This window comes from Pteropus medius, unplaced genomic scaffold, assembly GCF_902729225.1.
Source record: "Pteropus medius unplaced genomic scaffold, Ma_sr-lr_union100, whole genome shotgun sequence".
NCBI classification, from domain to species: domain Eukaryota; kingdom Metazoa; phylum Chordata; class Mammalia; order Chiroptera; family Pteropodidae; genus Pteropus; species Pteropus medius.
The window spans coordinates 2156510-2172037 of record NW_024354875.1 but is presented as its reverse complement, the minus strand read 5'-3'; the positions used below and the strand labels follow the sequence as shown (position 1 = coordinate 2172037).

General features: G+C 41.8%; 2 protein-coding genes and 1 pseudogene across 15 annotated transcripts in view; 2 read left to right on the top strand and 1 right to left on the bottom strand.

Moving 5' to 3' along the window:
• LOC120596907 (nuclear body protein SP140-like) overlaps positions 1 to 5596 on the top strand; it is a 56011-nt gene extending 50415 nt beyond the window's left edge. For all 9 annotated transcript variants that reach the window (XM_039855445.1, XM_039855439.1, XM_039855441.1 and 6 more), the window contains 5 exons: positions 2665 to 2780; positions 3495 to 3603; positions 3928 to 4005; positions 4223 to 4366; positions 5142 to 5596. In XM_039855445.1, the coding sequence (XP_039711379.1) occupies positions 2665 to 2780; positions 3495 to 3603; positions 3928 to 4005; positions 4223 to 4366; positions 5142 to 5252 (558 nt within the window). In that variant the 3' untranslated portion in view covers positions 5253 to 5596. The remainder of the gene's footprint in view (positions 1 to 2664; positions 2781 to 3494; positions 3604 to 3927; positions 4006 to 4222; positions 4367 to 5141) is intronic.
• A 6120-nt stretch (positions 5597 to 11716) lies between these two features.
• The window catches only part of SP140L (SP140 nuclear body protein like), a 47160-nt gene continuing 43348 nt past the window's right edge, over positions 11717 to 15528 (top strand). For all 6 annotated transcript variants that reach the window (XM_039855925.1, XM_039855924.1, XM_039855922.1 and 3 more), the window contains exon 1: positions 11717 to 11957. In XM_039855925.1, the coding sequence (XP_039711859.1) occupies positions 11926 to 11957 (32 nt within the window). In that variant the 5' untranslated portion in view covers positions 11717 to 11925. The remainder of the gene's footprint in view (positions 11958 to 15528) is intronic.
• Positions 13826 to 13944, bottom strand: LOC120597438 (uncharacterized; annotated as a pseudogene).

The window sequence follows — 15528 nt, the reverse complement described above, 5'->3', positions numbered from 1 at the left end:
CTCCATTTTCATAGGTTAGTTGACCATATAGGCATGGGTTTATTTCCAGGCTCTCTATTTTGTTCTATTGATCTATGCGTCTGTTTTTATGTCAGTACCATGCTGTTTTGATTACTATAGCCTTGTAGTACAGTTTAAGATCAAGTACCATGATGCCTCCAACTTTGTTCTTTTCTCAAGATTGCTGTGGCTACTTGGGGTATTTTGTGGTTCCATATAAATTTTAGGATTATTCATTCTAGTTCTGTGAAAAATGCCACTGGTACTTTGATAAAGATTGCATTGAATTTATAGATTGTTTGGGTAGTATGGATATTTTAACAACATTAATTCTTCCTATCCATGAGCATGGTATACGTTTCCATTTATTTGTATCTTCTTCAATTTTTCTTCAATGTTTTATAATTTTCCTAGTACAGGTCTTTTACCGCCTTGGTTAAATTCATTCCTGGGTATTTTTTTTTTTTTTGATGCAATTGTAAATGGGATTGTTTTCTTAATTTCTATTTCTGATAGTTCATTTTTGGTATATAAAAATGCAACCAATTTCTGAATATTAATTTTGTATACTGCTACCTTACTGAATTCACTTTTTAGGTCTAATAGTTTTCTGTGGAATCTTTGGAGTACTCTACATATAATATCATGTCATCTGCAAATAATGACAGTTTTATTTCTTCTTTTCCAATTCAAGTGCTCTATTTCTTTTTCTTGTCTGATTGATGTGGCTAGGATTTCCACTACTGTGTTCAATAAATGTGGTAAAAATAGACATCCTTGTCCTGTTCCTGATCTTAAGTAAAATACTTATAACTTTTTCTGTTGAGTATGATGTTAGCTGTGGGTTTGTCATATATGACCTTTATTACATTGAGGTATGTTTCCTCTACTCCCACGGCTGTAAGTTTTTATCATAAATAAGTGCTGGATTTTGTCAAACACTTTTTCTTCATCTATAATATGATCACATGATTTTTATGTCATTTTGTTTTTGTGATGTATTGCATTAATTGATTTGCAGATATTAAACGAATCTTGCATCCCAGGAATAAATCTCACTTGAACATGGTGAATGATCTTTTTAATGTGTTGCTGAATTCAGCTTGTTAATATTTTGTTGAGGATTTTTGCAGCTATGTTCATCAAGGATATCAGCCTATAATTTAATTTTTTTTTGTAATGTCTTTGTCTGGTTTTAGAATCAGGGTAATGATGACCTCATAAAATGAGCTTGGGAGTCTTTTCTACTCTTGAATTTTTTGAGAAGAATAGGTGTTAATTCTTCTTTGAATGTTTGGTAAAATTCACCTGTGAAGCCACCCAGGACTTTTATTTGTTAGAAGTTTTTTGATCACTGATTCGATTTTATTAGTAAGAATCAGGCTTTTCAGATTTTCTGTTTCTTCTTGATTCAGTCTTGGAAGATTGCATGTTTCTAGAAATGTATCCATTTCTTTCAGATTGTCTAATTTCTTGGTGTATAATTGTTCATAGTATTTTCTTATAATATTTCTGTGGTGTAGTTGTCACTTCTCTTTCCTTTCTGATTTCATTTATTTGGGTCTCCTCATTTTCTTGACAAGTCTTCTTAGAGGTTTGTCACTTTGTTTTATTTTCAAAGAATCAGGTTTTTTAAAAATTTTTAATTGTTTTTTAGACTATTTTGTTTATTTCTGCTCTGATCTTAATTAAGGAAATTCTAGTTTAATCAATTTGTGATGTGACTTAGACAATAGGATTGTTTAAAAATCCTCAGATGATTTTGATACACAAAATTACCCATTTTATGATTCAAAGAGGAATACCAATGCCTGAGCCCCAACCAGACCAACTGATTCAGAATCTCTGGACATTAGTATTTTCTACACTGTTCTTGGATGATTCTAATGTGCAGCTGGGCAAAGAACCTGAAAGATAAGTCGGTGAAAAATATGATCAATGTGGTTATATCTGTTATTTCCTTGTTCTTCTGAGAAGAGAGGTCACCACTTTGGGGAGAATGCTGATGGTAATCTGTGAGTCTCTGCAGCAAGGAAAAGGAAAACGGCCCCAGGTTTCCATGCTAGAGCCTCCTCGGTCCCCACTGGGGATGTGCTTCAGGATCCCCCAGACCCTGAGTGGAAGTTCCTGGCAAGATGTTCCTTGGGGCTTGCACTTCCTCCTATATGGCTATTTTTTTTCAAACAAAAGAAATGATCAGAATCCCAGTTCACTCAATACAAGTATTTTCACCCAAAAGCCCAGAAAAAGACTAAAAAAATTTGTTAATTAACGTCTTTCTTCTTTGTCCACCCAATATATTAATCACTAAGGTGTAGACAAATGGACTTAACACTATTTCAGGAACTTCTTTTATCTGCGTCGTACTAAGATTATTCAGATTCTTATGAAATCACCCTCTTGTTCTACTGCTAGTCTTTCTGTGTCAGCATCACTGGGTTTATAGGGAAAATTTTCCTGGTCTGACACACAGATCCCTCCTTCTGAACTTCATTGCAGCCCACAGTTCCTTTTTCTGATATGCTGTCCATGCTGTCCCTTAATAGCACAGGGAGAAGCATGTAAGTGTCCATGTAGGTTCACACAAAGGCTTTGAGTTCTAGATTCCCATAGTGCTGGCCTTCAGGTTCTCACAGGTGATATGGACATTGTTTTACCCTCTAGCAGAGAAACTCAGATGTATGTGAGGTCTGTCATGATGGAGGAAAGCTGTTTTGTTGTGACACTTGTTCAAGATCCTTTCATGAGGACTGTCACCTGCCACCTGTGGAAACTGAGAGGTTTGTGAGATGCAGCCCCTCCCTCCTGATTAGGGACCCTACCCCACCCCCCACTGCCAGGCACGCTCCCCTAGTGGAGTTCCGACTTGTTTCCTGATGCTGAAAGAGCAGGGTCAGTGGTAAGGGCCCCAGCAGTGCGATCTGGAGAGCTGTTTAAAGATGCTAGTGGCAGGTGAGTGGTGTTCTCTGCCCTCTGGGCGGCTGGAGCCAGTGGCTGGCTCCTTTGCCTGCACACTGCTCCTGTCCTTCCCTAGACATTTTCCAGCACGGACCCCTGTTCACAGGGGTGGAAATGCCAATGGTTTATATTCTATGCTTATTCACAAAAGGCAGGAAACCTGGTCTAGTTCCCTCATTTCAGCTCATTCTCAACTGGTTGACGGAAGCCCAAGGTGCCCAGGCATTAAGGCCGTTTCCAACACTCAGGCCTGATGGGCAGGGTCCCTTGTCCTCCCAGCAGCTGAGATGGGGAAAGGAAAGCCCACCACTCACTCTGACACTGCTCTCCCACCCCCTGAACCCCTCCTGCTGCCCTCACTGGGAGGGGTGTCGTCATCTCAGACCCCACATGAGGGGCTTGGCGACTCTGAGAAGTGTCCCCTTCATCCCCTGGCTTGTCCGTCAGCAGTTCCTGAAAGGAAAACGGTGGCAACTGTAGGAACGGTGGCTGTTTCCAGGGGCCTGACCATTGCTTACTTATGTCCAACCTCTCAGGGACCTGTGGAGTTGCATCTTCTGCAGGATAAAGGCGTATACAGCAAGTCAGAAGTGTAACAGAGAATCTGACATCCTGGAGAAGCAGATGGGGCCTGAGGAGCAGTTGGTGAGTCCAATTTGAACCCCAAGCCTTGTCCTTTCCATGCACACGTGAGAAGTCAGTCACAGGGTGAGGGGGGCAGGGTGACTGCTTTTCTGTGCCATGTCTCAACCACGCTGAAATCTCACCAGAACTTGTTTGCAGAAAAAATAACTCTGCCATAAGTGACTGTTTTCTAGAGCCATACGTGTTTGGGGAAATTTCCCAAAGTCTGGTGTGGTCATGCGTCTGCCTGAGTTTGCACGTGGCTCATTCTCTCCAAGTTGCTTTTCACTCACAGCCTCCTTTTCTTTCTCTCTCTCTCTCTCTCTCTTTTTTTTTTTTTTGCAGGCATGTGAATTCCTCCTTGTGAAAGTCTATTGCCATTCAGAGAGCTCGTTTTTTGCGAAGATTCCGTATTATTATTATGTAAGTAACGATAACACACCGTGATTACAGGGCGCCAGGATGCTTCCTGACCTCGACATGGGCACTGGTAGGATTTGCGATCTGGAGCCTGTGGGAGTGAGCGTCAGAGCTGTCATTAACTATCTTGTATTTTAGCTAGATTTTTCTGGGAATCCACAGAAGTCAGATGATAAACTATGCTAGTAATCTCTCATTGATACATTTTTTTCCCCACCAGATTAATGAGGCTTCTCAAAAGCTAAATGAACCCATGTGGCTGGACAAAATCAAAAGGAGGCTAAAGGAGCAGGGTTACCCCCAGGTGGAGGGGTTCGTGCGGGACATGCGCCTCATCTTTCAGAACCACAGGGCATATTATAAGGTAAGCGGCTCTTTCTGCTCCCTTCTTACTTTCTTTGCACTGAGTCGCTCTGCCTTCATTTCCTGGTGCTGGGAAATTTTCATTTCCCTCCTCCTGTGGGAAGCCTATACAAGCAAGGGTCCCTCAGGACGTGTGTGACTTTTTAAATTCAGGCTTTAAGCTCACCATGGAGAGTGACAGTGAGTCGGGAGGTATCCCTGCCAGCAGAACCCCAGGTCCCTGAGAGCTCATTCCCCTCATAAAAAGTGACAGGACCCAGTGAGAAGAGCAGAGTTCTCCCTGCTCCAAACCTAAAGAGAAAAGAATTGCGTCCTAAAGTCATATTGTGCTGCTTCTCTCTCCCCTAATATGCTCACTCAAACAGCTCAGGAATCCCAAACTCCAGATTCCTTTGCTTGTGAATGTCCTATATAGTTAACAGGGGTCACCAGAGGGAACTAGAAGTGACAGCGTGAAAGGAAGATCACTGATTATGCTTGGAAACTCTGTGCTATTTGAATTGTTACAAAGAACATAGATTAGTTTTCTAATTCTCACTAAAATGAACAACCGAAACCCAATGAGTAAAAATCCCTGGGTATGGTAATGATTTCCCATTTCTGTCTAGTTTTTAAGAAATAATTGTGCACTTAAAAAGCAGAAGTTACTCTTGGCCCCGTGAGTTTTTAATCTTAACCTGATTAATGTAGCTTACGCGTTTAAGGCGATCCTTCTCAACTGCAATGTGTCTAAACACTAATGATGAGTGTCATTACATTTGTCATTTTTTTTTCAGTACAATGATTTTGGCCTAATGGGACTTAGACTGGAGGCAGAATTTGAGAAGAGTTTCAAGGAAGTGTTTGCTATTCAGGAAACAAATGAGAACAGTTCACTGGTACAGTGAATGCTGTTGGTACCGGAGAATCCCCTCTGGGAACAGCCTTCTCATCCTCCAGCTGCTGTAAGGGTTGGCGGCTGATGCAACTCCGCCCCTAAGTTTTTACTTTGGCCAAATAAAGCCAACTTCACCTGGAGTTTACACCTCTTTGGCTTGGGGGCTGGCCAACTTCCCTTGGGCAGAACCAATGTGTGGAGTGATTCATGCTCCTGTGTTCTCCCAGGGATCAGGCTGCAACTAGTCTCTAGTTGTGGCCACCACGTTGTTACTTCGCTTTCCCACCACACGTCCTGCTTCCTTTGCCCCATTTCTCCTAATTGAACTCTCCCAATAAATCACTTCCTTAAAAGACTTCATCTCAGGCTCTGCTTTTAGGAAACCCAAATTAAGATAATGGTCCTAGCAAGGAGGCCCTAAGGATGGGGTTCTGGAGTTGGATCACTGTCCGGCCAGATGGTGACAGGTGGAATATTGATGTCCCTGGGGTGCTATAACGTTGCCATTGCCAAAATTTCACCTGTAGGAAACTGGATGAGATATAGAGGATGAGGACACTCGGTGGTACAATTCTCTGACATTTACAAAGGAAGAAATAGTAACTATAAGAACTGTGGATTTGGGTGGCTATTTCGAAGCTACACTGATGTGTTGAAAAGAGTAAATAACAGGTTTGAATTTATTAATCATGACATAGAGAAAAAAAACCTCTTCTATCTGCAGCTAGAAGGCACACAGTAAAAAAGGCCTGGCACAGTCTTTAATTTTAACAATGGCAGTACTTCAGAGCAGACTGAATTCTAAGCTCAGAATGATTTCTGGTGCCAAAGAAAGCATGAAGCCCTAAAACTCAGAACATGGCTTTCTAGGTCGATGCATCTGAGAACTCTGAATTCTAAACCCCTGAAACCACTGGCCTTCAAAAGAGACCCCTGTCCCTTGTTGGAAGACAGGCTACTACCTAGCCTCCTTGCTTGAAATAAGATTATGCAGAGTCCTCTCAGGATGACTCAATGCCTAAGTCCTAGGTGGGGCTGTTAGATGAGGAGAAGGTTTTTATTTCAATGGAGCTGCAGGACTGGCCAAAATGTGCCAGCAGGTGTCAGGAGATGGTGTTTGGAAATAGAACCTGGATCATAAGCGGAGGAATATGAAACTGAAAAGGAAGGGTACACTCTCCTGTGCCACAAAGTTTAATTAGCCTACCAGAGACCAAGGTGATGATTCTGTTATCCTCTTGGGAGGCTCTTAGAGGCTTGCTATAAGCCACAGTGCACACGAGATAAAGTAGAAATAGAGATACTAGACCTGCCAGGGCAGACTATAGAAAAAGTACACCTGAAAGTCTAAGGAAGATGGCATGTCTGTACTCTCTACAACTGGAGAACCCATTCCTCTGGTGCCCGTGTTCTCAGGAGGCCTCAAAGACACTAAATAAACAAGGTGATAAGGAACACACTGCTGAGGAGCCACCAGCATCCTTGAGTTTCTCAACAGGAGCTGTCCTCTGTGGGCTGCAGTAATGTAGAAATGTTTTACAGAATAGAATTCCCCAGTAGCAAATAAAATGATTAGATTCCAGAATAATAGAAGTAGGTGACAGAATTTAACTTGCAGAGCTAGATAAAACAATGTCTGTTGCAAACAGCAAGGTAGAATGACACCGGGCAGGGGCGGGGGGCGTCGAGCCCACATTTACCTACAGAGATAGCTAATAGGATGTGGTTTTGTTAAAGCAAGACACTTGAACAGCCAACAAGAATATTATTTCATGTATATCTTCAAAAGAAATTTAAAATAGATAATCGGATAGCTAAGGTGAGCCACTGAATAAAATGTCAAGATCCTCTGCCCAGTTTCCAGGCCTGAGCAAATTTTTGGACCTAGAACCTGATGACAGAAATGATTGCAGGTCTCATAAGAAACTTTGCAGATGTACACAGTAATGATTCTCTGAATTCTTCACCAAAAGAATCTATGGCCATTTATTCAAGTAACCATATGCCAGACAAAGGAAAATAGATCTTTTAAGTGTTGTTGGTACAGCATCTGAGTTGGTGCTGATATCTGTGGACCCAAATCACCATCTTGGCCCCTGTTAGAGTAGAGTGTATGGAGGTAAGGTAATGTCCATCTAACAGTGAGTCCAGCTGATCCACGGAGCCACAAAGCAGTCATTTCCCAAGTTCCCAAATGTATAATCAGGACATACATAGTGGTTCACCGAACTGGTTCTTTAGCCTATTGTTTCTTAACCTATGAAACACCAATGACTGTCTTCAGAAAGTCCAAGGAGAGACCCTGAAAATTTTACCGTAATTATTATTATGGTAAAAATAGTAACTTGAAAGCAATATCCTATTCTTAGGGAAGGAGGGAATGACAGAGGTTGGTACCACCTGCAAAGACTTAAGGATGCAAAGGTTGAAATCCCCTTTACATCTCCATTTGATGCAGCGGTCTGGCTTCTGGAAAAGCTAAGTGGTTCATTGCTACTAGATGATTGTTAGAGATTTAGGCGAGGGTGGGGCTTGCAGCAACCAGCACTCAGACCTGGGGGAGGGACCACATTTGTGCTTGGCGTGGTCCCTAAGCAGAGATCCCATCTAGTGGCTCCGCACTTCTGCAGAGCCGAGCCAGTGGTCCCATGTGACCAGAGGGTTTGGTTGGCAGTTCTGACCGATTTGGGTCCCCGGTCAGGTCATACCAACCATTGAGCCCATTCTAGCACCCCACCCAAGGGGTAAAGCAACTTTGCAGCTCCATCCAACTGCTGAGTGTAGCTCCTGGTCCTGGCCATCCAGGAAATCTGGCAGCTACAGAGACAACCCTATGGTACCAATAAGCCACAGAACCCAGTCTTTAGCCCTGCCCAACAGCAGAGCACAGCCTATTGGCCTCTCTAACTGCCAAAACAGTCCATGACCTCACCTATGTAGGAACTTAGTTAGTGACCTTACCCAATCAGCACATAGCTTGAAACCCACCCAATGAAGGAAACTAGAGAGAATCTTGCCCAAAGTGGAACAGTCTCTAGTACCTCCCAACTGCAGGTTACAGCTGGAGACCTCTCTCAACCAGAATGTGGCCAAGATCCCTGCCCAGCAGCAGAGCACGTTCAGTGGCCTCACTGATTGTGAAGGCAACCCGCAGCCCCGCCAAATTAAGGCAAAAGACTTCTGCCCTGCCTTGTAACAGCACAGGTTGAGGCCCCATCCGACAGTGAAATCTTGCCTGTGGCCCCTCTTAAACATGGTGTCCAGCCAGTGGGAACATCAGGCTGAGGAGGATAGCCTGAAACTTCACCCAAACAGGAGCTATTGAAGGGTCCACCCTGTAACATTGCCCAATCACAGCATCCAACCACTGGCACTATCCCAGGAACCTCGCAAGACCAGAGGTGATTGCGGAGCCAAGCAAGTGGCCGCATCTGATTGTAGTGCTGACAGCTCTGCCCATTCGAGTGGCCCAACCAACCACAAAGCCAGCATCCACCCCTCAACTTCAGAGCACAGCAGTGGCCTCACCCACCCGAGACCCTGATAACATTCCCCACCTGCACGGATGCTACTACCAGCGGTTCCATTCAGTACCCAAAGCTGAGCTGACCGATGAAGGTCATTTCCTGCTTAGACTAACCTGTCACTTCTGGAAGAGGAGACCGTTTACTCAAATGCACTAGTACCAACAAAAGAAACTAAGAGTCACGAAGAATAAGGAGAACACGACACCACCTAAGGAAACTAAAAAACTAATAATTGCCCCTAAAGAAATAGAGATCTATAAACCGTCTGACAAATTTAGGATAATTCTCTTAAAGAGGTTAAGCAAACTATAAGAACACACAGACAGACAACTCAATTAAATGAGGAAAACAATGCATGAACAAAATGAGAAGTTTAACAAAGAAAAATGAATCATCAAAAAGATAGACAAACAGAAATCCTAGAACTGAAGAATATAATGACTGGACTGAAGAATTCAACACAGAGCTTCAACATCAGGCTCAATAAAGCAGAAAAAAATCAGTGAACTAGAAAATAGGTTATTTGAAATTATCCAGTCAGAGGAGCAAAAGAAGAATGGAAAAGAGTGAAGAATGCCTGGAGGACTTAGGAGACATTACCGAGAAGAAACATAGGCATTATAAGACTCCTAGAAGGAGAAAAGAAAAAGAAAGGACACAAAGTCTATTTAAAACAACAATAATTGAAAACTCCAGAATTTGGGGAGAGAAAGGGGCATCCATATATTTACAGCCCAAAGGACCCAATAGGTTGAATCTGAAAAGGGCTACACCAACACTCTTTATAACTAACTTGTCAAAAGTCAAAGACAAAGACAGAATATTGAAAGCAGCAAGAGAAAAGTAACTTGTCACATCCAAGAAAGCCCCCATAAAACTGTCCATGAATTTCTGAACAGGCCCATGGAAGGGCAAGAGAGAGTGGGAAGACATATTCAAAACATTGAAAGAAAATACCTGTTAACCAAGATTAGTACTCAACCAAGCTGTCCTACAGAATTAAAGGAGAAATAGACCCTTTCAAACAAACAGAAGCTGAGGAAGCTCATCATTACTAGAATTGCCTGATAAGAAATGCTAAAGGGACTTCTTCAAGCTAAAACAAAAGGATGCTAATTACCATTGTAAAAACATGACCTGAACTATCTATTATATACAGTCAGGTGCTCTTCTTAGTTACACACACAGCAAATTTAGAACAGGAAAGAGGCAGAGGGAAAGCTGTGGCCTGAATCCCTTGGAAATAGATGACTGTGTAAATAAGTCCTTGAAACAAAAAAACAGATTCAACAACCATACCTCGACCTCCTCCTTTAACAAAGAAATATTCTTAGGTTTTTCGGCAACAACTTTTATGTCTCATCTATAAACTCCAGCTGAAATTCCATAGTAATTCACATCTTTTCTCCAGGTGTATTATTTGTTTTCTTATTTTATGAAACAAGTCTACTCTAGACATGTGTCTGTGCTCCCGTGAGCACAGAAGTACCAAGTGTATACAGTCTGCCTTGTGTATGTCCTAACAAAGGTGAGCCCCCGATGCCCTGCACACTGCGTCTCTCCCTCTTGGGTAGGCAGGGGGCTCAGGGGCACTGGGGTCTCCAGGAGCAGGGCTGGGCCTGGGAGTGGGCAGCTCTGGTCTGCTGCTCGCGAGTGAGGACAAAAAACTCTGCTTTCGATCTGTAGGACTGAGCTCCGAACAAACTGGCTTCTTGCAGAAAACAGCTAGAAACTGGGCAAATCAGAGAACAACGCCTGAGACTTTTGTAACAAACAAAAGCTGTACAACACTGGAGGGAAATCAGAACTCAGAAGCAGCTAGCACGAGCTATTTCCTGCTTGTTATTGTCTGGTTGTGAGGGCAGCCACAGACTTGCATGGGGTGGGCCAGATTCTGGTAGGAAGCCCATTTTCTTCCTGATCAGCAGAGACAAATAAGCTAAGGCAATTATGCTTTCTGGGGAGCGAGGGAAAAATCCTCCCATAAAAGAAAGTTACAAAGAGGAACCCCCAATTCTGTAAATACTCCATAAGTCTCCCAACCTGAGTTCCAAAATGACAGACAAAAAGATGAGACAGATGGAGTTCAAAATACTAGCTTTCTTCCTGATAAAAGCTGGATCAGGGGATGTGGCTTACATGTGTGACCCAAAAGGATCCCTAAGTCCAAATCATAGATTGGGCTTAGCCAGAAGGCCTCGGGCTGCTCCAATCAGTTACACACACCCACCTCCCATAGGCATATTTATGCCAACACCCAGCATGACGGTGTCCTACCTGGTCTGCCTACTGCTCAGGGACAGAGAAGGAGAGAGAGTGGACACTAGAAAAGGCTAACGTCATCTGTGTCAGAACTTGTCTGGGCCCCATGTCCCATGGAGGCCAGGAGCAGAGGACAGCCGTGCCCAGCAGAGGCTCAGAGTACTAGTCTTTCCTACCCCAAGTGAGGGGAGGAGGGAGAGGAAGGGAGAGGGCCCCGTGTGTGCAGCACGTGGTACACACGGACACTGCCCACTGGTAAAGTCGTCCTCATCGGAGTCCTGGAATCTGTCCCAATGAGACTGACGTTCACTCCTTTGGGGAAGAAAGATCAGAAGTGGAGAGAGGGTAGAACCTTCCCCTGTACCATAAATGTAACTGGATGAGAACCCCTATTCACATCCAGAGGAAGTTGGATTCAAGGGGAAAAATGTGGACAGCATGACTCTAGAGTAAGTGCTTCTCCAGCCCTGTTTCTGAACATGGAGAGCAAACTCCGAAAACTCTGCCTCACTCTTAGAAGGTTGTGGCAGCGAGGTTCCCACAGATGTTTTCGGTGTCTTTGCACAAACAAGGGGACTCCTGGGAGCTGGCCCTGCTCCCCCCTCTGGAGACTCCTCCCCTGGCCTCCGGGCTGTGACTGCCATGCCTTGTCCTCCACTCCTGCTGCCACACGTCAGGAAGGCTCAGATCCCCCACAGAGCTGCAGGAGGAGGGAGACCGCGTCTGACAACACAGAGGAAATTGCTTTCACTTCTCTTTTCTCCATTTGGGTGGAGCCCTCCAGAGGGGGTTGGTTCACAGACTTCCTGCTCAGGGCTGGACAGCCACATTGGACCCAGGTTGGGAGAGGGGAACTGGAGGTATCAGAAGCCAGGCAGGTCCTGGGACCGAAAGATGGCCTGTGGAGGTGGCAGCCTCATCGCCAGGTCAGTCTATCTCCCTGTAACTTTCTCTCTGGCCACGTTGCAGTTTAGTGTCTGTCATCAGACACTCATCTAAACCTTTTCCTCAGACCTGCTTTACAAGCACACTCACAGGCAGGGTAATGAAATGCAGGACTATGTAATGAGGGAATCGCATTTAAGCTGCAGCAGGACAGCTGCGCGTGAGAGTCCAGCTTGTCACAGCCCACAGGACTCTTGTTTGACGCTGCTGCTCGGCTCGCGGGCCCATCTGGAGTCGGCTGTCCCTTCTGAGGCTTTGAGGCAGCGATTTGTTATTTTCTTGTGACCTCTGAACCCTCTCTTTCCCTCAGGCCTCCTCTATCTTCACCTAGGTCATTTTAAAGGTACTTTAGCAAATATAAAATTCAGTATAAACAACAGACTTATGTGTAAACACTGAGTACTGTGCTGTCTCTCTGGGCCTGTTCCCATTTCCGGCTGCGGCCTGGGTCCTTCCTCCAGTGATCTTGATAAAGGGAGTAAGAGGAAGAGAAAGGACTAAGATGCCAAAGACAGGGGCAGGCCGAGTATTTTTATTTTTGCTTTGATGTTTTGTTCTGAAATGGGTGATACCTCTGAGAAGAAAACATCTAGAAATTCTATCTTTTTCAACCTCTACCCACTTTCTTTTACGCTTTGCTTGACTCAGATATTTGTTTTGTCCTACAAATTTTTAAATTACTTTCCAGTTTCAATGTGATCATAAATTGCAAGTACACCACAGTTTTACAATAATTTCAGAAGGATTGACATTTTAAAATTGCTATGTTTTTCTAATCGGGGACACTTTCCACGTCTCATTTACTTAGGTTTTGTTTAATTTTCTTTAATAAGACGTTATAGTTTCCTTCATATAGGTTCATACTTTTCAGTTGTTTATAAATACATGCATGTATATTTTTTATTATGTTTGAAATATTATTTCTTTTCAATATATATTATTGCAAATAAAATCTGTAAGTTTTATATACTTATGTTTTTATTCATGTTCCTTGGCAAATTCTTTTCTAGTTTCTAGAGATTTTAGTTAGGTCTGTAGGGTTTCTCTCTGTATAATCATAAAACATATAATGTATTTTATTTTAGTAATATACAAATGACTTCATTTTCTTATCCTATTGTATTAGCCAAAACATATGTATAGTAGTAATGGTAGGCATCACTGTTTTTTTTGTTTTTTTTTTTAATTTTCATGACCTTGTCATTTCAATGTTTACTGTAGTATTTACTACTTTTGGAGACTATAGTGTGTTAGCTTCCATCTATATCATATAGTGTTTCTGAAAATAGCTACTAAGGTGTTTTCAAATTCCCTTTTAAAATTATTTATGGATACAATTATATACTTTTTCTGCTTTTGTTTATTGTTGTGATAAATTATACAAAGAGGTTTTCTAATATTCAACCATTCCATTCTTATTTTTACATTCTTATTCCATTCTCTAGCTCATCTCATTATTATTTTTTCCTTCTTTTTCAAAATATCCTCTAACCTCAAGTTCCATTTCATCTTTCACCCAACAGTGATTTTAGTTTTGTTTTATAAAAATTTCAGTGTTTTTTTTTTTACATAAGCCTGTTCAGCTTCTACCAATTGTTAACTTTGCGAGACTTCTTTAATGACTGAAGTTATACTGTTCCATATTGATATACAGTTCCAGAATATTAGAAAAAAAATTGTGTTCCCTGTTTTTAGGACACAAGATTAAATTATATATATATGGATATACATACACACACACACACTTTGTTTTTTTTTGGCAAGGCAACCCTTGGTTGACCTCACAGATTGCAAGGACCTTGTCAGCTTACAATCTCTTGGGTTTTTTTTGTTTTTGTTTTTTTTTTTACGCCTACAGCACCTGGTCTTTCTAGGTGGTCTCCCATCCAAGTACTAACCAGGCTCGACCCTGCTTAGCTTCCAAGATTAGACAGGATCGAGCTTGTTCAGGATAGCATGGCCATAGACAAAATAATATTTCTTTTTTGCTAAGTTCTCCAGTGCCTATATATTTTGCTCATTTTTGCATATGGAAAGAGTCAAAAACTAGAGATGAATGTTTTTCAATGTATATAAAGCATTTGTCCCATTATTTTGTTTTTTGAATTTTGCTATTGTATGAATAGGAGCACCACTGATTTTGTTTACACTTACCATAACTTGCCTATTGATTTCAACAACTTTTGTGGCACCTGTCTTCCTGTCTCTCTTGTCGGATTCCATTTTTGACCCCGTGCCGGTCGATATCATCATCATATCATTCATTTACATTTGATGTTTTAAATAATACTTTTTATTCTTTTTTCCTTTTTTCAACTTTTATACTTCTTATTGTTTTCCTTTTCTCTGAAAATGCAAGCTATGTCTTCCTTTTATTTTTCATTATTTTATAAGGCATGATAGGGTCTGACTTCAATCAACCAGGGCTATTTCCAATTTCTTAAGTTTATTTTTGTTTGTTTGTTTGTTTTAATTGTAGTTGACATAAAATAGTATATTGGTTTCAGGTGTACAACATAGGGATTCGACATTTACATACCTTACAAAGTTGTCACCACAATAAGTCTAGTAACCACCTGTCACTGTAGTTATATTGACTCTATTCTCTATGCTGTACATTACATCCCTGTGACTTATTTCATACATATTATTTTTCTTCTTGAAGAAGTCTCTCCAACATTTCTTGTAATACCAACTTGGTAGTGATTAGCTCCTTTAGTTTTTTCATGTCTGGGAAGTTCTTTATCTGTCCTTCAATTCTAAATGATAGTCGTGTCGGGTAGAGTAATCTTGGTTGTAGATCCTGGCTTTTCATCACTTTGAAGATTTTGTGCCAGTCCCTTCTGGCCTGCAAAGTTTCTGTTGAAAAATTGGCTTTTCTCTGATGCTTTTAATATCCTCTCTTTATATTTAAACTTTGGCGCTTTAATTATGATGTGTCTTGGTGTGGGCCTCTTTGGGTTCATCTTGTTTGGGACTCTCTATGCTTTCTGGACTCGTATGTCTATTTCCTTCACCAGGTTAGGGAAGTTTTCAGTCATTATTTTTTTGAAATAAGTTTTCAAATTTTGTTCTCTCTCTTCTCCTTCTGGCACCCCAAGGATTTGAATGTTGTAATGCTTGATGTCGTCCCAGAGGCCCCTTAAATTATCCTCATTTTTTTGGATTCTTTTTTCTTGTTTCTGTTCTGATTGGGTGTCCTTCAGTAGCCCATCCTCTAAATTGCTGATTTGATCCTTCATTTCATCCAATCTGTTAATTCCTTCTAATGCTCTCTTCATCTCAGATATTGTAGTTTTCATTTCTGACTGGTTCCCTTTCATGTTTCCCATCTCCATTTTTATGTTTTCTCTCTCTGTTAAAATTCTCACTGAGATCATCTACTCTTCCTCTAACTTCATCGACATCCTTATAACCAGCGTTTTGAACTCTGTATCTGGTAGATTGTTTGTTTCCACTTTGTTTAGTTCTTTTTCTGGAGCTTTGTTCTGTTCTTTCATGTGGGACATGTTCCTTTGTCTTTCAATTTTGGCTGCCTCCTTGTGTTTGTTT